This window comes from Argiope bruennichi, chromosome X2, assembly GCF_947563725.1.
Source record: "Argiope bruennichi chromosome X2, qqArgBrue1.1, whole genome shotgun sequence".
Lineage (NCBI taxonomy): Eukaryota > Metazoa > Arthropoda > Arachnida > Araneae > Araneidae > Argiope > Argiope bruennichi.
Window position 1 is genome coordinate 137,705,582 of NC_079163.1, and position 23,561 is coordinate 137,729,142.

At 35.4% G+C, this 23,561-nt stretch overlaps 1 protein-coding gene across 1 annotated transcript; it reads right to left on the bottom strand.

Annotated features, from left to right (window-relative positions):
* Nucleotides 1–1,587: 1,587 nt before the first annotated feature.
* LOC129959915 (uncharacterized) lies at nt 1,588–2,676 on the bottom strand. Its single transcript, XM_056072814.1, has one exon. The coding sequence runs from the start codon at nt 2,674–2,676 to the stop codon at nt 1,588–1,590; it is 1,089 nt and encodes a 362-aa protein (XP_055928789.1).
* Nucleotides 2,677–23,561: the final 20,885 nt, after the last annotated feature.

Here is a 23,561-nt window from a genome sequence, read left to right on the forward strand (position 1 = left end):
TTAGACGAGCATTGACCATGCGTTCAAAGGTCTTGCAAACACAGTTGGTAAGGGCAATAGGTCTATAGTTCAGAGGGTTTAATGGATCTTTTCCAGGTTTTAGAATTGGAATTACAGTAGCTTCGCTCCATTGTTTAGGGTATTTATGTTCAGTCCAAATTCTGTTAAAAAGTAACAACAAATTAGATAAGGAGGTTTCATTTAAATGGCGAAGCATGCTATAAGTTATTCCATCTGGCCCCGGGCTTGTGTCTCCGGCTTGAGACAGAGCCGTTTTCAATTCAAACATCCTGAATTCAGAGTTGTATGTTAAAGTATTTCGGTCATTAAAATGCAAAGTCAGTCGCTCCGCAAGATTCTTAATTTCCAGAAATTCAGAACTATAGGAATCAATTGCGGAAACTTGTGCGAAAGCATGACCAAGAATATTAGCTACTTCTAATGGGGAGGAATGCACTAAGTTTCCTGTTTTTAAAACAGGAATGGAAGTTTCACTATAAATCCCATTTGCAGCTTTTACCTTTTTCCACAACAGTTTGGTGGAAGTTGAGGATGTGATCGAAGACACAAACTTGATCCAAGATTCCCTCTGACTACGTCTGCGAATGCGTCGAGCTAAGGCTTTGGCTTTCTTAAAAGCCACAAGATTTTCTATCGTAGGGTACCTTCTAAAAATATTCCAGCGTTTTTTCTGATTCTTATAACTATCGCGGCAAGCTTCATTCCACCACGGTCTGCGAAATTTTCTCAGACGTGGGGAGGTCTTTGGAATGGTGGCATTTACGGCACTTATTATGCTGTCAACGACTTGCTGCACAGCGTCCGTGATATCGTTAGTATTGACCATGATCTCAGTGATTTCTGCCAAATGAGAGAAAGCATCCCAGTCTGCTCGCTGGAATAGAAAACGCGGAGGACAAGGAGTCGCACCGTCGCTATCAGCATGCGAGACCATAATGGGGAAGTGATCACTATTGTAAAGGTCTTTGCTTACAGCAAAATTCAGCAATGGCATGAGCTCAGGAGAACATATGGCCAAATCAACACTATGGAAGCTGCGTGTGGGTTCATGAAAGTAAGTCTTCTCGTCATTATTAAGGAGACAGAGACAGTTATTAGAAATAAATTGCTCAATCTGTCGCCCACGAGAATTAGTACTTTCTGAACCCCACCAAACACTATGCCCGTTGAAATCGCCTAGTATAATAAGTGGTCTAGGAAGCTGGTCCACTAAATTGTCAAGATGTTGTTGATTAATGACATCATGAGGCGGTAAATATATACTACAGACTGTGACTAATGTTCGTGTGTGAACTTGCACTGCCACAGCCTGTAGAGGTGTATGCAAAGTAAGAGGTGTGCTTGGATATAGATTTGAGGTTAAGAGACAGACACCACCAGAACTCCGAGATCCTGTGTCTGTATCTTTCCTGGTACAATTATAACCGCGCAATTTTATTGGAATACTGGGTGTTAAGAAGGTTTCTTGAATACCTAAACAAATTGGATGAAATTTGTTTAAAATTGTCTTGATGTCTGAAAGTTTGGAACGTATGCCGCGACAATTCCATGAAAAGAAGGTACCCATTACGAGCGAGGTTTGGAAAAGGAGAGAGAATGGCCATTTATTGGAGTTGCCTGATCTTCGCAACTCATATCAAGTGCATCTTCATCCTCCGATGGATGGAGCTTAAAATCGGGAATGGTTGGTTTGCCCCCAAAAATGGACGTTAAGTCCTTATGGGCTATACCATCTTTCGCCAACCCCAAAGCAACTGAATTCCGTGAAGTAGACTTTTGCAGTTTCGAGGAAAGGTCTTTATGTGAAAGACCACGTTTTGCGAGTTTTAATGTCAGTGAGGACTGAGGTTTTTTTTTCCGAATTTTTTTCGATGTTGACAGGTCAGGTTTAGGAGATTCTGGAAGGCTTTTAACAGAATTCTCAGAATCAGATTCAGAAGTTTTTGCAGGAGGTTTTGTCTTTGTAGTCTGCTTCATACAGTTCTCACAGGAACAATTTATGCAAAACGATTTTTGGACAACGGAAGCATAACTTACACCAGGAGTAGGAGTTTGAGTTTGGACCCTACGCCTGGCTTCGGGGTATGATAAATTTTCTTTTATTTTTAATGATGTCACTTGTTTTTCCAAGTTCCAGCGTGGGCAAGATCGAGCATATGAAGGGTGATCACCACCGCAGTTCACGCACTTTTCTTTTGCGGTGCACAGCTGGCTGTCAGGCCCTTTTTCAGCACAACGGGCACAAGTTAGTGTCCCGCGGCAATTTACTTTGGAATGACCATATCGCTGGCACTGATAACATCTTAATGGATTCGGAATGTACGGTCGAACTGGTAACTTTATATGGCCCGCATATATATATTCTGGTATATTAGGACTGTGAAATGTAAGTATATAGTGTTTAGTTGGGAGTATTTGACCTTCTCGCCGAATTGTAATCTGGCGAACTTGCGTCACTCCTTGTGGTTTCAATTCATGGGATATTTCTTCTAAAGACACATTGAATAGTTCTCCGCAGGTAATAACACCTTTGGAGAAATTTAGAGATGTATGTGAATTCACGGAAACCGGAATATCTGCAAGAGCTTTGAGTTTGATAATTTGTTGTGCTTGTTTTTTGGTGTTTATTTCCACTAGCAGATCACCAGATCGCATTTTCCGAATAGATAGGACATCACCAACTGTAGCTGATATTGCTTTCTGCACAAGAAACGGTGAAACAGAAGAAAAGGTCTCTTTATTATCCGATAGGCGCTTGATTACAAAAAACTTATCAAAATAATGAATATTAGTGGTAATATGGTAAACTTTACGCCCACTGAAGGGACCACGTTTGGAGGAGCCCATACGATATCAGAAAAGATTCGGGTCCGACGGCACCGCCCACCACGGAGCCCAACAAGGGAAGGCAGCCACCGGCTCTGGCCATTCCCAGCCTCGGCGCTTACCTTGATGCTAGCCGGAACCTATACGCTCGGAGTTACCCCCGGGGACAGTGACCACCCTTAACGCCAAGCCCAAGGAGTAACCCCTTCGCTTGATCCCTAGCAGACTAGCCACTCAGGTGACTAGCTACCAGCCGATTGATGCATAGGGGACCACAGTGCACCACCCGTCTTTCTAGTGGGTTGCCACGCACGGCCAACACGTGGGGTTTTGGCTGTCCATGAGAAGCAAGAAGCAAACAGAGCGGCGACAGCTTCTCATGGTGAGCTCCCTCGCTTGCCGTCGAGGGAAGGAAAAACACAGCAGAAAGCAGAAGGCGTAGGGGAGTTTGAACATGAAGGGAGTAAAGATCCCTGGGTACCTCGGGATTGGGACACCCGTACTCACCTATAGTAGGTGAGCCCCTGAGGGGTCGAATCCTGTGAAAGGATTCAAGTATGAAAATTGTGGGATATCCCAAGGAGGGAAACTAAGAAAGTCAACAGCTTTAACGCGAACAGTATTAAGCTCCAAGTCATGCAGGAGCAATCTGGCTCTCTCACAAAATGGAAGAATGTGAGAGGGGCGGGCATTATATAGTCGACGGAGACCGACTGGCAAGGAATTATCGCTTAGGGGATGTTTGAGAACAGATTTAGTACGGAAATAAAATAAGGCAGACACTTTCTTTCGTCTTAAACAAAGTGGTAGTTGGTGACACATAACATATAAGCTTTCAACTGGAGACGTACGAAACGCACCAGAGCAAATGCGTAATGCAGAATGATGGACAGTATCCAGTCGCCGCAAAACAGATGAGCGGGCGGAACCATACAACATACATCCATAATCTATCCGGGAGAGAATTATTGCCTGATAAATACGGAGAAGGGAGGTTCGATCGGCCCCCCAAGATGTTTTTGAGAGAACTTTCAAAATATTCAATGATTTCTCACACTTCTTCCGCAAATATAATATATGGGGAAGGAAGGTGAGTTTCCGATCGAGAATCACTCCCAAAAACCGTACTTCGTTCACCACAGGAATCGGAATATTTTTAATTCGAATACAAGGATCCTGGTGAATGTTTCTTTTCCGACAGAAGTGAATGCAATTACTCTTCTCTGGGGAAATAGTGTGACCATTATTATCACACCAAGCTACCAATTTATTTACTGCGTTTTGCAGTTGTCGCTCTATTAGCGTCATGTTACTGCCTTGGCATGAGATCTGCAGATCATCAACATAAAGTGTTCCCTGAACAAATGAAGACAACTTATTTAAAATTTGGCTTAGATGCACAATAAAAAGAGTAACACTGAGGACACTTCCTTGCGGAACTCCCTCAGCTTGAATAAAATGGTTAGAATAAAAGTTACCAACTCGAACACGAAAAGTACGTTGTGTTAAAGAGTTTTCTAAAAATATGGGCAAGTTACCCCTAAAACCTAAATTAAATAGTGTGGAAAGTATACCATAGCGCCAAGCACGATCATACGCTTTCTCTATGTCGAAAAATATAGAAACAAGGTGGTTCCTCCTAACAAATGCGTTGCGAATTTGAGTTTCAAGTAATATGAGGTTGTCAAAAGTAGAACGACCTCTACGGAAACCACTTTGCAACGGGGAGATGCAGCCTTGTTTTTCCAATTCGAATATTAGACGAGCATTGACCATGCCCTCGAAGGTCTTACAAAGGCAGTTTGTAAGAGCAATCGGTCTGTAGTTTAGAGGGACAGATGGTTCTTTGCCAGGTTTTAAGACAGGAATCACAATAGCTTCTCGCCATTGTGAAGGGTATTTCTGCTCAGTCCATATTCTGTTAAAAAGGAGTAACAGATTGGAAAGGGAAATGGTATTCAAATGGCGAAGCATGTTATACGTGATTCCATCTGGTCCAGGGCTGGTATCATGGACTTCAGACAGAGCCATCTCCAATTCATGCATCCGGAATTCACAGTTATATGGAATGGTTCTTCGAACTTTGAAGCGCAGAGGCAACTGTTCCGCTCGATTCTTAATTGCCAGAAACTGAGGGCTGTAAGAATCAATCGCGGAAACTTGTGCAAACGCTTGGCCGAGAAGGTTAGCAACATCTAATGGGTTCGAATACATCATATTACCGGTTTTTAAAACCGGGATAGAAGTTTCGTGATAGATCCCATTGGCGGCTTTTACTTTTCTCCATAAAAGTTTACAGGAAGTGGATGATGTGATGGATGAAACAAAGTTTATCCAAGATTCCCTCTGGCTACGACGCCGAATGCGACGGACAAGTGCTTTGGCTCTTTTAAAAGCGATAAAATTCTCAGTCGTAGGGTACTTTCTAAAAAGATTCCAGAATTTTCTTTGTTTCTTATGACTGTCGCGACAGGCTTCATTCCACCACGGTCTACGAAATTTTCTTAGCCGTGGGGTGGTTTTAGGAATGGTGGCGTGAGCGGCATTCATTATCGAATCAATGACATTTTGTACTGCTTTCGAAATGTCTACATTACTAACCATAGCCTCATTGATAACTGCTGTTTGGGAAAATGTATTCCAGTCTGCCCGCTGGAATAGAAAACGCGGAGGACAAAGAGTCGCACCGCCGCTATCAGCATGGGAGATTATTAAGGGAAAGTGATCGCTATTGTGCAGATCATCCCCAACAGCCAAATTCAACAACGGTAGCAATTCAGGAGAGCATATAGCCAGATCAAGACAATGGAAGCTACGTGTGGGCGCATGGAAGTATGTTTTTTCGTCATTATTGAGCAGACAGAGACAGTTGTTAGCAATAAACTGTTCGATCTGCTGCCCACGAGAATTGGTACTTTCCGAGCCCCACAGAGTACTGTGCCCGTTGAAATCGCCAAATAAAATGAAAGGCAAAGGTAAGTTGGTCCACTAAATTGTCAATATCTCGTTGACAAATGACAATACTGGGCGGAAGATAAATACTGCAGACTGTGACCAGTGTTCGTGTTTGAACTTGTACAGCCACAGCCTGAAGAGGAGTATGCAAACTGAGAGGCGTGCTCGGATACAAATTAGATGTGAAGATACAGACACCACCAGAACCATGAGATCCAGTGTCTGCATCTTTCCGAACACAGCTATATCCGCGTAATTTGATTGGAATGTTGGGTGTCAAGAAGGTTTCTTGAACACCGAAACAAATAGGATGAAAAATATTGAAAATGGACTTAATGTCATGAAGTTTGGACCGAAGGCCGCGACGATTCCAAGAAATGAAGGTACCTATTAAGAAAGCGGTTTTGAAGAAGCTTTAGAAGTATTTGTTTGAGTTGCTTCATACTCGCAACTCATCTGCAAGTCATCCTCATCATCAGAAGGGTGTAACTTAATATCAGGGCTATTTGGTATGCCGAATATGGACGTTAAGTCCTTATGGACATTACCTTGCGTCGCAAGCCCGAGAGCGACGGAATTTTTTAATGTTGACTTTTTCAATTTTTGAGGAACGTCTTGTAATGAAAGGCCGCGTTTTGCAAGTTTCAATGTCAGCGAGTTTTTAGCTTTTTTTCTTTGATTTCTTTTTTAAAACTGGAGGAGTTTCAGGGGTACTACTAATGGAGTTTTCAGTATCTGAAGTGGAAACTTTTTTTGAGTTGCTTGGGTGTCGTGTTGTTTTTAGCACAGCTTGTGCAAGAACAGTTTGCACAAAATGACCTTTGTGCAACGGAAGCATATGTTATGCCAGGAGTAGGAGTTTGAGCTACAATCCTACGCCTAGCTTCAGGATAGGATAAATTTTCTTTGATTTTGAGAGTTATTATTTGTTTTTCAAGCTGCCATCGCGAGCAAGATCGAGAGTAGGACGTGTGATCGCCACCGCAGTTCACGCATTTTTCAGCTGCGGCACACTGCTGGCTATAGTGGCCTTTTTCTGCTCATCGGGCACAAGTGAGTGCACCACGGCAGTTTGTCTTTGAATGGCCAAAGCGCTGGCACTTGAAGCATCTGAGTGGGTTCGGGATATATGGTCTTACGGGTAGTTTGATGTAACCTGCATAGATATATTCTGGTATTTTTGGAGATTTAAATGTTAGGATGTGGTGTTTGGTTTCAATGATTTCTCTATCACGCCTGATGGTAATTCGCCGGACATGTACAACTCCTTGTGATTTTAACTCATTTCTTATATAATCAACAGAGAGATTCCAGATTTCCCCACAAGTGATTACTCCTTTAGAGGTATTTAAGGATGCATGGGGGCTGACGCTGATTGGAATAGTTGCAAGGGCTTTCAATTTTTGTATGTTCTGGGCTTGCTTTCGAGAGTTGACCTCTACTAACCAGTCACCAGAACGCATCTTTTTAATTGATGTTACTTCACCAACTGTTGCGGAGACGGCCTTCTGGACAAGAAATGGTGATACTGTTTCAAAGGTTTCATTTTTATCAGAAACTCGTTTGATTATAAAAAAACTGTCGAATTGGTCTCAAAATTTGAATTGATTGGTACAATGCGACGCCCACTGAAGGGACCACGTTTGGAGGAGCCCATACGATATGATAAGTGATTCGGGTCCGACGGCACCGCCCACCACGGAGCCCAACATGGGAAGGCAATTACCGGCTCTGGTCATTCCCAGCCTCGGCATCCACCCTAGTGCTAATCGGTACCTATACGCTGGGAGTTACCCCCGGGGACAGTGACCACCCTTAACGCCAAGACCAAGGAGTAACCCCTTCGCTTGATCCCTAGCGAACTAACCACTTAGGTGGTTAGCGACCAGCCGATTGATGCACCTGGGACCACAGTGCACCACCCGTCTTTCAAATGGGTCGCCACGCACGGCAAACACGTGGGGTTTTGGCTGTCCATGAGAAGCAAGAAGCAAACAGAGCGGCGACAGCTTCTCATGGAGAGCTCCCTCGCTTGCCGTCGAGGGAAGGAAAGACACAGCAGAAAGCAGAAGGCGTAGAGGAGAGCGAACTGAAAGGGAGTAAAGATCCCTGGGAACATCGGGATTGGGACACCCGTACTCACCTACAGTAGGTGAGCCCCTAAGGGCCCGAGAGCTTCTGAAGGGTCTAAGATTCTCATTACCACTGTCCAGTAAAATTTTAAATACGGTGTGAATCTGGTCTGAAAGCACAATGCTAAGAATACGAATGAATTCTGCGCATGTGATTGAACGTGACTCGTAAAATTTCGAATAAAAATAGAAACATTTTGAAATTAAATTCTATTTTTGACGTATAGGATTTAGAATTATTCATGTTAACTCTAGGAATGAAGGAGAAATATGGCTAAAATAAATTTTTAAAAAAAGAAGAAAAATATATAAAAATATTTGTCTGTTTCCAGCCTCGAACTGAAGACCTGCAAAACTATATGGCACACTCGGCCGATCCAGCCACCAAGCTTAGCAACCTGAGAGCTTCTGAAATTTCTAAGATTCTTATTACGACTGTCCAGTAAAATTTTAAATACGGTGTCAATCTGGTCTAAAAGCACAATGCTAAGAATACGAATAATTCTCCGCATGTGCGTGAACTTGACTCGTAAAATTTCGAATCAATATAGAAATATTTCGAAATTAAATTCTATTTTTGACGTATAGGATTTGGAATTATTCATTTTAACTCTAGGAATGAAGGAGTAATCTGGCTAAAATAAATTTAAAAAAAAAGACGAAAAATATATAAAAATATTTGTCGGCTTCGAGCCTCGAACTGAAGAACTGCAAAACTAAGTTCCACACTCTGCCGATCCAGCCACCTAGCGTCGTAACCCGATAGCTTCTGAAGTTTCTAAGATTCTCATTACGAGTGTCCATTAAAATTTTAAATACGGTGTCAATCTGGTCTAGAAGCACAATGCTAAGAATACGAATGAATTCTGCGCATGTGATTGAACGTGACTCGTAAAATTTCGAATAAACATAGAAATATTTTGAAATTAAATTCTATTTTCGACGTATATGATTTTAATTATTCATTTTAACTCTAGTAATGAAAGATGAAACTGACTAAAATAAATTTAAAAAAAAAGAAAAATATATAAAAACATTTGCCGGCTCCGAGCCTCGAACTGAAGAACTGCAAAACTAAGTTCCACACTCGGCCGATCCAGCCACCTAGCGTCGTAACCCGATAGCTTCTGAAGTTTCTAAGATTCTCATTACGAGTGTCCATTAAAATTTTAAATACGGTGTCAATCTGGTCTAGAAGCACAATGCTAAGAATACGAATGAATTCTGCGCATGTGATTGAACGTGACTCGTAAAATTTCGAATAAACATAGAAATATTTTGAAATTAAATTCTATTTTCGACGTATATGATTTGGAATAATTCATTTTAACTCTAGTAATGAAAGATGAAATTGACTAAAATACATTTTTAAAAAAGGAAAAATATATAAAAACATTTGACGGCTCCGAGCCTCGAACTGAAGACCAGCAAAACTAAGTTCCACACTCTGCCGATTCGGCCACCAAGCTTCGTAACCCGAGAGCTACTGAAGGGTCTAAGATTCTCATTACGACTGTCCCGTAAAATTTTAAATACGGTGTCAATTTGGTCTAAAAGCACAATGCTAAGAATATGAATGAATTCTGCGCATGTGCGTGAACTTGACTCGTAAAATTTCCATGTTTGATATATACGTATAATGTAGAAATTGCTAAAAAGTAATCGCTAAAAGTTAAAATTAAAAGCTTAAATAAATTTAATTCATATTAATTTCTTGTTATAAATATAATTTACCTAGAAGGGTTCCTCAAAATAATTTAGCGCCTGTGGCCTCATGTTGTTAAAATCCGCCACTGGTCATTTGATTTTTTCGTGCCTTTAAAGTAATTGCCATTCATTTACTTTCAAGGCACAATGTTTCATTTTAAAGCCATATTTTGATATCATTTATTCATTTCCATCTGTTTGGTTTCACTTTCTAAGTAAAGAGTTTATACAGCATATGAAAATTTGAAGACAAGATTCACAAAAAAATATAGAACATGAAATATGCATATCATGTAATGGATATTTGAAACATCAAACGGAAGTTTATGATATTTTGAAAATATTTCGGCTAATTTAGATACATCTTTGGGAAATTAAAAGTGCTAAGTCTTAAGCTAAACTAATTAAATTAAAAACTAATAAAAAAGAAAAAACCCTAATCTTCTTTTAATTAAAAAATATTTAATTAAGAAAACTCAATTTAAATTAATTATTAAGGTAAAAATAAAATAAATATAACTATATAAAAATAAAAATGAACAAATAAAATATTTTAAGATGAATAAGCATAACAAAGATAGAATGTGAAGAAACAGCCAAACACAGTAAAATGTCAGAGCTAAGAATTTTTGATGAGCTGTCTGGAATTTTTTTGGTAATTTGAGAGAAACAGCGCTGATTTCAACGGACCCTATTTAATTTGTAGTTCTTGCTAAAGAATCCCTTCTGCCAGGTTTTCAAAATATCATGTACTATAAAAATTTGGTAGAAGTAAAAGTCACCCTATATTCTCTTTAAGTCAATTTATGGAAAAATTTTGTTAAGAACTTCGCTTTTCATAAAATTAGACAGTATATCTTGTCATAAATTCATAACATTTTAAATTATTCTTAATTTTAGCTTTGAATTAAAAAATTTGACACAACACACCACCAATTTTTTTTATTGTAAACCGATCGACTCTACAAGCCCCTCTTTATTCCTTGTTGCCTTTAACCAAATACGATTTAATCATGAATTTAATTTTATTTTCCTTTAGATTTTTCTTTTTACATTCAGTAATTCTAACATCATGAAGATTGATCTTGATTCTCATGTGATTACAATGCCAACCAACTATTATTCAATTATATTAACAGCAAGTTTTAAGATTTTTAGCTAAAATGATCGAACATTTATCTGAAATTTTATAGATTATATTTTCAAGTTGATTCTCATTATTAAAATTTTCAAAGTCTCAATCAACTGTTATAACTATCATTAATGCACCGAAATTGTTTTCTTATTCCTTTTCCAGATACCCCCAATTCAATATTTAATATTTCCTTAATTTGTTTCGTTTTCAAATTCAAAATTTATGATTTCATTTTTGATCTTAATCGATTTCAACCTGTGAATATTATTTCTGTAAAATGAAGTAACGAACTATAGGGGCATTCCATTCTTGTTTTGCATTTTTAAAAATAGTTTTAAGTTTGTCCCACTTCCATTTGATTTTCTTCTCTTCTAAATGGCAGTCAAATCACTAATTACAGTAAAAATGTTAAGCTAAGTTGGTGTTGTTTATGAAAAGAAGATATTTTTCTTACCACTCCAGAAATTATTCAGTTTAAACTATAATATTAAATGTTATATAATAGCAATAAAAATAACTAAAATAGTTTTAAAGAAATGCCCTGATTTCGCTTAATTTCCTTCCGTCCAATATAACAATTAGGGAATTTCGATTATTATAAACAACATTAATTTCTGTCGATTCCATTTTTTGTGTTGGAAAAAACCAGCTGTATTGGTCTCCACAAAACTTATTCGTACACTTTCTAATAAAATTTTTATGACAAAGAACGCCTTGCATGGTATTGGCATACAATGGTTAAAATATTAACCTTTAGCGTAGATTTAGCATTCTGGCTGAATCTATCGTGAAATACTTGAATAGTTTTTGGCGATTAATCCCTGGAGTGCGTTAAAAATCAAATTTGTGCTTTATATGCGTTTTTTCTCAATCGATTGAAACAAAAAATTTTCTCAGAAATACTGTTCGTTTCAGTATTCTGCGGCGACCACTTTTCGGCCGTTCTATCTCACTGAAGGTGACACACGGAAGGATGTGCGCCATTTGCGGAATTTACTTTATTTTTAAATGTAAACATCTCCGCCTTTCCTCTCACCCCTGTTTTATCAAATGAAACCCATCCTAACGCATGCGCAAAAGTTCGAAGGGTTTTAGTATCCGTTGGCAAGCAATACAATTGTAGTCATAAAATCCCATACCAAATTTGATATATTTAAGTCATTGCTTTTTTTTTAAATTATCTCGTTTACATATTTCTCACGTTAAAGACCTCAGACACTCAACCTGTTGCTGGATATGACTAAAAATTTGACAGGTGCCTACACTATATATGCTAAATCTGTGTACCAAATTGTAACTATTTAGCGCTCTTAGTTTTATAATTAACGTGTTAACATATTCAAAAAACCAGACAGACGGCTTCCTCTGAACAGATTTTACTTTGAATTGGATAAAAATCTGCAAATTTGGTCTAAAGTCTCTATACCAAATTGCAGCTATCTAGCTCAAAGGTTTTTTGAGTTATCTGTGTCACACAGAAATAGGCAGACATTTTCTTCAATTGCGTTCTCAGGGAAGTCTAAAACTCAGAAATTCTCAAAATCTTAAGTTCGATTTTTTTTTTGACGATTACTCTATTTTCTCTAAATCACGCATATGAGAAAGTAAAAACTATGAAGAGATGCTGCATTCCAAAAATTGATTCAGGGTAATTGAGGGGAAAAAATGATTGAGGACTTGGGAAACTGTATATAAGAGAGCCCAGTTACCCCTGAATTTCTTAAGTTACACGTTGTTCACGGGCAGGGCCGGCCTTCTCTTTGAAGAGGTCTGGGTACAAGAAGCCAATTGGGGCCCTATATTTTTTACAAAGTCCAAAAATATACAAGTACGAACACAAATTACTACTGCATGTTTATTCAATGCGTGATGCTATTGACTATTTCAGCAAAATTACAATTCTTTTCAATTTCTTTTTCGCTGCAAGTGCATTTAAGCGTTATGCACACTTGCTTGACCGAAGAGAATTCTTTATTAATTTTAATTTGCTGAAAGAGCTCTCAGCATTTATTTTAGTAACTGGTAATGTAAAGAAAAGTTTTAATACACTTAAAAATAAATCATCATAATTATGAATTAATATATGCTGCAATATGCGTAGAACATTATTTACATTCCTTTCATTCAAATTCAAATTCCGTAGCAAAGCAATTATTTGATAGGATTTTCATCTACATCGTTATTATAAAACGTTACAAAGTTTTGGGAACATTTTTCAAATTCATGTCTTCCTAAAGTTTTTATAACAGTGACTCATTTGAAATACTTTTAAATTTATCTTTTATCTGTACAATAACAGTATCAGTTACAGGGTTAAGAAATAACATCTAAATTCCTCAACCGGCTTTTTTATAATTTCATCTTCCGCTGTTTAGAGATATAATTTTTCTTTTTTTCGAATTCTTTTTCATGAAAATGTTCTGAAAAATTCAAATTACATGCAATCGCCTTTGCTTCGTCTAAAAATGTGTTAAATTTTGTTATTAAATTTTGTATATTAGTTTTAATTTTATTGACTAAATTAAAAGCGCAGTCGAGAAGAATAGTTTTTATTTGAAGTAGTTTATTGATAGGGCTAATTTTGGACAATATTATAAATCATATTATTAAACATTCTATAGACTTTTAGCTTTGAATACCGCGGTATTTTATTATTTGCATCAATAAATTCTTCTAACGCATTACAAATTTGTTCGAACTGTATATGCACTGCTTTAACCGTATCTATTTTGGCTTCCTAATGAGTGTCGCATAATGGTTTAAGAGTAATGTTAAAAAGATTTTGTAGAATTTCCCATCTTTTTGTAGATGCAGAAAATAAGTAATATAAACGTTACAATATACAAAAAAAAAAATTACTGCTGGAAGTGGCATCATAAATTAATAACTTAAAAGAATGTGGTAGGTTATTCACATAAATTCTTCTACTTTTTTGTGCTACTTCCTTTCCACTATATTTCTTACTAAATTATGGTTAGTTCTCGCCCTCTACAGGACAAAATTATAAATTGAAAATAATTTTCTTAATTTTTTTCAGTAGAGGGCGCTTTTCGCAAGCTTTTTTAAAAATTAATATACGAAATAACATAAAGAATGAAATCAAAAACGCATTTATGGTTAGATATACGCATTATTCTCTACAGGAAAAAAATTCTAAAAATTATTTCATTTCGTTTCTGAAGAGGGTTTTTTTCAAAAGCTTTTTTAAACTAATAAACGAAATAACATTAAGAATAAAATTAATAACGCATTTATGGTTGGGTGTAGCCATGTACAGGACAAAATTAGAAATTTCAAACAAATTACTTCGTTTCAGTTGAGGGCGCTTTTGGCAAGCTGTTTTTAAATTAATAAACGGAATATAAAATAAATAAATAAATAAAATCAATGATGCATTTATGATGAGTTGTCGCTATCTACAGGACAAAATTATAAATTTAAAATAATTATTCTATTTCATTTCAGTAGATTTAAATTCAAATAAGTTACAGCTTCGGGAGCGGTATTGGCATCAACAAATTCTTTTAGGATATTACAAATTTGTTCAAACTGTATATACACTTTTATAGCGAATCTGTTTTGGCTTCCCAACGAGTGTGACATAGTGGTTTAAGAGTAATGTTTCTGTAGAATTTCCCCGCTCTTTGTAGTAGCAGAAAATAAGTAATATAAACTTTGAAATATTCAAAAAAAAATTGCAATATGATTTTCTGGAAATTGCATCACAAATTATTAAATTAAAAGAATGTAATTGGGAAGCACATAAATTGCACGAGGGTTCAGATCAATTATTCTAGATTGTACACCTTATATTTTCCTTTCATGTTGTTACCGTTGTCGTATGCCTGGTCTCTACAATTCATGATAGCTAAATCAAGTTTACTTCATCTTTTCAATAGAATTTTTTATAGTCCTTCTCCAGTCACATCAGTTATTTCTATAAACGCTCTGTAAATGACTCATTTATAGTTAATTTTTTTCTTCAAAATTTGTATAAATAATAATGACCGAAATTTGCTCCTTATATAGGAAATATCAAGAGTACATTTAAATACTATAGTACGTGGATGCGTTTATACCGTCTTTAATTTTATTAATTCATTTCCTAACGCAGAAATAATTTGTTTTTGTGAGCTATGTATTAAATGATGCACAATTTTATTTTTTTTCATTTTTTATTCTGTTTATTTGATCCATTGACAGAGAATAGTATTTACTTAATAATTCGATTAAATAAATAAAAATTTCCATTATTAGGGGTACATATTATTTCTTGAGTTCCTCGAAGTGGAAAAGTATTGCATGCTATAAATAGAATCAATTGCATTTTTTTATAGTAACTTGATTCCTTTTATCAATAGTCGAACATAAATTTAGTCGTTTTAGTAATTCTTTCCAAACAATAAACGAATTTAAGGGCCAATAGGACGCTCATGATCTTGAATTACATTTGACAGCTATCTATAGTTATTATAATCCCTAATAAATCGTGCAGATTGTTCATTTCCACATCTTTTCGAAAACAGTATACAATAAAAACAACATACAGAGTCTTGCGTTTTTTAATGAAGTTTCACCATCTGGCATTTTTTTTAATAATACGTAGTGGGAAATGATCTATCTTCAGGATTCTTCGCAAAACATCTTCCGGTTTTAACACAACATTCTAAAATTATTCTTTTAATTGTACTTGACCATAAATATGGATTACTTGCATTCATTTGATGAAATATGTCATCGTCATTTTCATCGTTATTTTCTGATTCGATCATATTCGTATAAATGCACATTTTTTTTTTTTGACGCATTTTAGTTTTTGCATTTTCTTTACAAGATTGTGTTTGTGCGGATCTTTTCTCTCCAGTTGAATCGTAATTTCTGAAGTCGAAGCAATTTCAATGCCAGAAAAACTTTATAGTCAAGAAAACATATCTACTTGTTTAGCGGGCTTACCCCCCCCCCCTTCTTTTCTTCTAATTTTCTTTTTTGACAGCCAGAAGAATATGTTCTTATCATGGATATGATAAGATCTAACAGTATTAAATATTTTATAGTATGAATTTTCAAACACTATATGCAGTCTTACTTAATAGGTGAGGTAAATTATTGCCTTAGGTTTGTAATATGTTGTATACTTGCATTAGACAATAATATGTTCGTGTATTTCCAAACCCAACGATTTTTAAAGTTAAATTTCTTCTTCTCTCCTTTCCATTCCGCAATTATAGTTCAGAATATTATTTTAGTTCTTGATCATTTTGGAGCCTCTCAATCTCGGGGCTACGGTGCATAGCATCCGCCGCTTAGTGAGTAGATCCATTTTTATCACCACTTCGTCAATTTCCCTTGTTTCAGTTTTATGAAACTGCAAATTCTTCTATTTTTAATTAGAATTCACCATCCATATCTTTCTAATCTCATCTTTGTCCTTCAAAAGTTCAAATATCTGAGGTTTCCAACTTAAAAATGTTCCGAATAACTTTTAAATGTTTTTTGTGAAATTAAAATAGTTGTGCACTCTTCGGACTATCCGCTATCTGTAGTAGATAACACGCAATGAGTTATTTTAAACAATTAAGGGCCATGGAGACTCATAATAATGTCTGCTATTAGGGAGTGTTCTATAAAACACTGTAAAATTTTATACCCGTTGTTTAATCTGTTTAAATAAAAAAGCAAGTAAAAATGTAAAAGAAATGAATAAATTGCATAATTAATATTTTGCTAAATATTGCTCTTCATTAGCTAAAAGGCATCAAGTCAAAAGAAAAGTTCGTTTATCGTGCTGTTTTAAAGTAATATCTCTGGTAAAAGGATGTGCTTTCATGCCAACCGATCAAATACTCGCTTTTAATTTCAACTTCAGTAATGTATCATGATTGCCACATTTGGCGAGAAATTACCGAAAAAATTCGATATTATTGACCGCAACTCCTCCAACCCATCTCTGTGAACAGAAAAAAACATATAAACCCATCATCAGTATAAAATATATATTGAACATATAATGATTGATTTGCACAATTTTTTCTATTAGAGATGTTTTAAAACAAGAATACAGTGTCTTATTCTTTAAATTTTAAGTTTTCAAGTTATAGACAATTTATAAAAAAAAATTGCAACTCGGATTTGTAATTGTTTTATATAATTAAAAAAAGATCACCCGAAACATAATTCATTAAGAATATAAGAAATAAAAATCTTTTGTTTTTAACCACATAAAATGGAGTCCAGAAATGGAGATCTGTAAGAATTTTCCAACGGATTCTTATAATCAAAATTAAATTCTTATTATTTCTTATAATTAAACATTTAAAAAAAGTAATTCGTTTGTTGGTTTTAATCTTTATTTAATTCATTTTTAACTCTACAGCTGCTTATCCCGCGAATTTCGCACCAAGACTAACTATTACGGTTAAAAAAGAATTGGGAAGAAAAAGTTAACCTATCCACAATAAGAAATGTGCTCCTTAAGGCTCAATGGAAGAAAACTTAGACAAAAACCTTTGATAAATGAGCGGAATCGGATGTAAGAATCGAATTCGCAAAAACAAGAACTTAATTACGCAAGGAGAGAGGACACAAGGATTTTTTTTTTATTTGAAAAATGACGTATTTACTGATGAGAGCAAATTAAACATTTTTCGGTATTTTCCCTTCAATTTTAAGAAAATCGAACAAAGAATTGCCCACACAAAATTTGAAAGAAACTATGATGCATAGCGGCGGATCAATAAGAGTCTGAGGGTCGCTTCAGCCCAGAACCCTGCACTTTATTGATCAGAGACCTCGACCTTTTAAAGAAAAATTTGCCACAATGTATGCAGAAACTCTCTTTGTAACAACTGGCAATTTTATCAGGATAATGATCCAAAACATAAAGCTCATTGGGTGTGTTCCAGGTTCTTATATAATTATCCTCATGTCATGGACACTCCCTCCCCCCAAAGCCAAGATATAAATCCCATTGAAAATTCATGTGAATACCTTAAGAAAAAAGATCGAGAACACTTCGTTTCCAGTAAGGATGAATTGGAAAGAGTATGATAGAAAACAAGGGCTCTCATACAAAATATTAATTAATTTAAAATTTAACTAGTTTTCAAAATCTTATCTGTCAGAGTGTGGATTGTGCATAATTTTTTTAAAATGAATTAATTTATAATAATTATTATTTTTTATAATTGTAATAAATACACTATTGAAAATTCATTTAGCTATGTAAAAATTTTGATAGTGTTAGTATCTTTTCTGTGGTGTCCGAGTTGGGCCTGGAGTGACTGTATCTGTTTTCTATTCTAAAATATTTCTTGGCAATAGCGATGATTTTGAGATATAGTTGTACAGATTTACTAACTGGCGATTTTTCATAAAAAACACTTTTTATTTACGCTAAGAAATGTTACTTAATTCAACATCGACATTGTTTTAGAGAAAATCGTCGAACAGGACAATATCAAAACACATCAATTAAGGAACAATAGAAGAATGTTTTTGGACGAATCAGAATTTTTCCAGGTTTATAGGTAGTGCCTTCCTTAATCTCAAATTCCTAAATGTTATAGTTATTTTTTACGGGTTCTTTTTTTTTCTCTTCCTTGAATGGTTTGAGGATGATTCAGGCAGTCTCGTTGAATCACAATCTCCGTACTATCAAGGTTTCAACATAATATAAGTAGAGACCTGTAGGTAATCTAATTAAAAAAGAAGTAGAGAAACCAGAATTGGAAAGAATTAAGGCAGTGTTCATTCCTGACTGGAGTGTTTTCAATTCATATATTTATTTCTATGGGACATCGCTTCACACAATATTATTGAGAATTTTGTTGCGATTCTGTATTCTACCATGCAGACACTTTTTTTAATTACTTTTTTTTAAAATCTATGACTGAAGTAGGTAGAGCTGGAATTGGGAAAAATGAATGTGATGTTTGCCTACTAGTAATAAAAGCAGCTTTTTGAATGCAGCTTCTAGTTTAGATTTGCTGGCGGTAATAATAAGCTATAACTTTATTTTTAATTCATGCAGAGCAAATGTTAAAACAGTTTTAGAAAGCTTACATAACAGGCTACAAAATTAAATCGTGAAACATTTCGATTATTTCTTTGGAAAAAACAACATCATCTGTAGGATAACTTAAAGAAAAATAGTACACACAGAACAACGTTTTAGTCCTATGTTTGTCCTGACACTTCCAGACATTACGTTACGAAAAACGATAATTAATATTTATAAAGTTCTTTATCGTTTTACAATCGAAGGTTAAAGTTACCTTGAATTTGATACCTTTGAACTGATATTTATTAAATGTTAAAATTGGCCAAGTGCAATAATAGATAAAAAGATTTAATTCCGTGCATTAATGAGCGTTAGAGAGAATATTTTTGAATTCTTCTCTGAAATATTGTGTTTTAAAAAAACTCATCAGTAAATAGAGATAACAAAATGTCCTTCAAATGTTTTAGAATTTTCTTTACAATCGAAAGTATTATTAAAGTCTATATTCAAAAATACCACTGAAGAATTCTCTTTGCATTAAATAGAATTTTCAACGCATTCAGAAATTTGCATTGCAGTTATAATTATTCCATTCCGTCAGCAAACTAAATGAATTCTTCTCTAAAAACCAGGACGTCCATCTTTGTATTCTTGAGAAAAACGATTTTTAAATTCTACCGCGAAAATCAAAACATATATTTGTGCGTGACCAATCAAGTTTAATACTTATTTCTGAAGGCTTTTGCACGGGAGTAATTTTTAGACAATGTTTGTATGCAAACTGTTTTACGAAAGTTTCTTGGCGAATGTGCTAATATTTGTCGTTTTGTTTCCCATTTTTAATGCTGAAATGGAGTTTGCTCTCAATTCTTAAAAATATTTACGCTGGTGTATTTCTATTAAACCATAAAAACTAAAATTTATGTTGTTCTGTATTTCTGAAATTATCAATGGAATAGAAGAATTTCATTTGCGCGTTTAAGTAGCTGACATGTGGCATTAAGAAAAGAATTTATTTTTTTCGCAAACTTGATAAATGCATGAAAACCATTATTGAAACTGATATGAAATTAATTTTTACACCTACTGTTAACATTTATCGGTTTGCAATACATAGATTTTTTCCCCTCGATGAAATTTCAATTTTGCATATAGTAAAGTAAACGGCAGTATTTTCTAAGAATTCTTTCTTCTTCCACATAGTATCCCAGCTATCTGATCACATATAATTATTCTAGCCAGAGTCTTTTCTCCCAGGAATACAGGTTTTTGCCAAGATGTTCTAAAAATATGAAAATAAATGTTTCAATCAAGTTATTTAGTTTTTAGTGTCCAAAGGCTGAAGTGCTGACAAAAAAAATGTCTAAATTTTGACATTTCTCTGGACTATAAACGGAAGTTACTTCATTTCTGCGATCTACAAATTTCAGATCTAAATGTGTGAATGGAATTTTTTTGAAGTTGCGATTTTAAAACACCAAAAGTGAAGGACTTCCACTTGAAAAGATGTAGTTCTGCTTTGTAGAGGGAGAAAAATATTATTTTCGTGAGGAACGACAAACAATTTTTTGAAAAAAAAAATCATTGATGTTTTGCTAATTAGGTTTCATGATGTTATCAAAGATGTTTTCACTTTTTACATATGTCTACAAGAAAGTGCTTACAATATTTTTATATTACAATCTTATTCTTTTCAATACTATTAAGAATCGGACAGAAGAAATAAAGAAAACCCCTGGGAATTATTTCGCCAGAATTTACTCGTTCACTCCAAGAAATGTATTAGCGTATTATAAACCGTAATGCCATTCGTGAACAATAGTTGCGAGAGAGCTCATTAGCTTGCGATATTGGCGAATAGTCAATGGGATATGGTTAAAACGTAAGTACGGGAAAAGCGCCGCCTGGTCACAGCAGAAAGGCTGCGCGCAAGGATCCTGTTCTGGACCAGTTTTTTGGAATCTTGTCGCAAACGAAATTCTTTCTGAAAAATGGCCACCTAACATTCACCTCCAGGCATTTGCAGACGACAAATGCTCCAGGCATTTTGTAGTAGCCGAATCAACAAGAGCAAAATTGAAATCAGTCGCCCAGGATGCTCTCTCAATCTTCAAGCGCTGGACCGACAAGCATCACCTTCAAATCTCCGTAGAAAAAGCATGTAATATCTTGATAAGCAAATTAGTCAATGGCCCAACAATTAAATAGAATAACGTAACAATAAAAAGGCAACAATCTTTAAAATATCTCGGTGTTACTATCGACAATAAGCTAAACTGGATTCCTCACCTCCTTAACACCAAAACGAAGGCGATTCTCTTATACCAAAATCTCAGCAGAATTGCTGGTTCCACATGGGGTCTGAAAAAAGAATTCAGGCGTCATCTCTACTTCACCGTTGCCGAGAGAATAATCCTACATGGAGCATCAGCTTGGGCCTATCCTCTCTCATCCCGACAACAAAGAATCCTAATCTCAATACAGAGAAAATTTCTTCTGAGTATTTCTGGAGCATTCCGAACAACATCCACGGCAGCACTGCAAGTTATAGAAGGAATTCTTCCACTTCACATCAAAGCGCAAGCAGAAGCAACCTATGTAAGAGAAAGTCGTCTTCAATTACCTAGCCATTTTCAGAATATAACATTCCATCCTGAGAACTTCGAGATGAAATGCTCTCACACAAAAATCTTCTCCTCAAACTTTCTTCTTGAGGACATAATTTCCCTCAAACAAGAATTCCAACCTACAAACAAGACGGATATTTTTACAGATGGGTCCAAAATCGAGGGGAAAACCGGATTTGCCTACTGCGTATTCCAAAACGAACAAATTACTCATCAGTGGCTCGGCAAACTGAACGAAAATAATTCTGTCTTTCAGGCAGAGCTGTTGGCCATTAAGGAAGCATGTAAATGGGCTAGCAAATACGATCATAACGCTAAAATATGGAGTGATAGCGAGTCCAGCTTAAAAGCGATCAGTTCATTCTCCACCTCAAGCCCAATTGTTCAGGAAATTCAAGCCATTCTGCTCCCCCAACCTTCTATTAAGTTAGGATGGGTTAAAGCACATGTAGGCCACAACGGATACGAGGTTGCAGATTCCCTAGCCAAACAGGCCATTTCTGCAGGTACGCCCGTTCAATACCCAGCTCCTAGAAGCCATCTGAAAAGTATTGTAAATGAATTGAGCCTACAGCGATGGCAAGAAGAATGGGATAATGGCTCAACTGGCAGACACATCCATCAAATCATCTCAAAAGTGTCCTTTGACCCATCATCTTGGAATAGGCTTGACATTATCTTTGCAACTGGCCATGGCCCTTTCCCTTCATATTTCAAGAGATTCCATATTAAAGGATCTGATCAATGTGGCTGCGGCGAAGTAGGCGATCCCCATCATTATGCCACTAGTTGCCCTCTCACCACATCTTTTCATCTCAAAAAACCCATCCACGACCTAGAAAATATCTGGTGGACCAACGTTATGAGAAACAAGATGTCCAAGGTTAAAATTAGAAATCTTGTGCGGTTCCTACAAGAGAACGAGGAATTGATTTCTCCAGACCCAAGCCCAGTATAAATTTTCGTTTCATTTCTCAACCAAGCTCTTCTCCAGAATATATTACCTTCAATAGATTTCATCTACTCATACTCCCCACCGAACACCTCCCTCATCATTATAATATTGTATATAGTTACTTTTTATGTGTATTGATGACATTTTATGTCTTTTTGTGTATATTGATTTTTTTTGTCTTTTTATGTGTATTTCTTTTATCTTAATAAATACTCCCACGTATATCCTTTCAACCGACAGGGAATCCTAGAGATTCCACGTTCGGGGATATTCTGTGGCGAAAGAAAGGAAGTACGGGAAAAGCGAATGTGAATTGTGGCTTTCTTCTTTTCAACCGATTGAAACCAACATTTGACAGAGAACTATTATTATGGTTACAAAATTTCATATATTTAAGGAAGTAATTGCATTTTTGAGTTATTGCGTTTATATGATTGTGAAAGTATAGATAGTCAACGCGTTCACGATTTATTTCCAAATTTAACGCGAATAACTTTTATGCTAATTCTATATACCAAATTTCATTTATCTAGCTCTCTTGTAGTTAATTTATATTTGAATAGTTTCGGCAGATTAGAGGGGAATATATTTCGTTTCAAATTTGATAGAAGTCTATAAATTTCGAATTAAATCTATTTCCCAAATTTCAACTTTCGAGCTCTGTGTTTTTGAGTTACTCTGTTCTTGTACGAGCATCACTCTATAAATGCGTTTTTCGGACTCTGTTAGGTATGAAATGTAGAGTTTCGCAAAATTTCAATTTCGATTTTTTTTTTTTTTTTTTTTTTTTTTTTTTTCTTTTATGATTTCAATGTGATTTTTGTATATTAGATTGTATAAACGGGAACAACTTCAAGAAACAAAGAAAATCAAAAATAACATTTATATTTCCACGTGTAAGAAAGAAAAATGAAGAAATGCTATCTTTAAAGCAGCGTCATTGAATTCATTCTCACTGAAAAGCAATGTATTTTATCTACCATAAATTGATTAATTAGAATACAAATTATAAAAAATCAAAATTTCTTAATTTTTAAAGTATACGATTTCGAAATTTTGATGAATCTTCATATTTTAGAACTCCAGTAATTCCTTTTTCAAAGAAAAATTGAAATTATATCAGTTTGTTCATGCAAATATGAAAATGAATCAAATAAAATATTGCGAACTCAAAATTGTGAATTGTTATCAGATTTTGAAAGAA

What these genes read in the sequence shown, in the direction of transcription:
- LOC129959915 (XM_056072814.1), bottom strand. Translation starts at nt 2,676, where the DNA reads ATGCGATCTGGTGATCTGCTAGTGGAAATAAACACCAAAAAACAAGCA.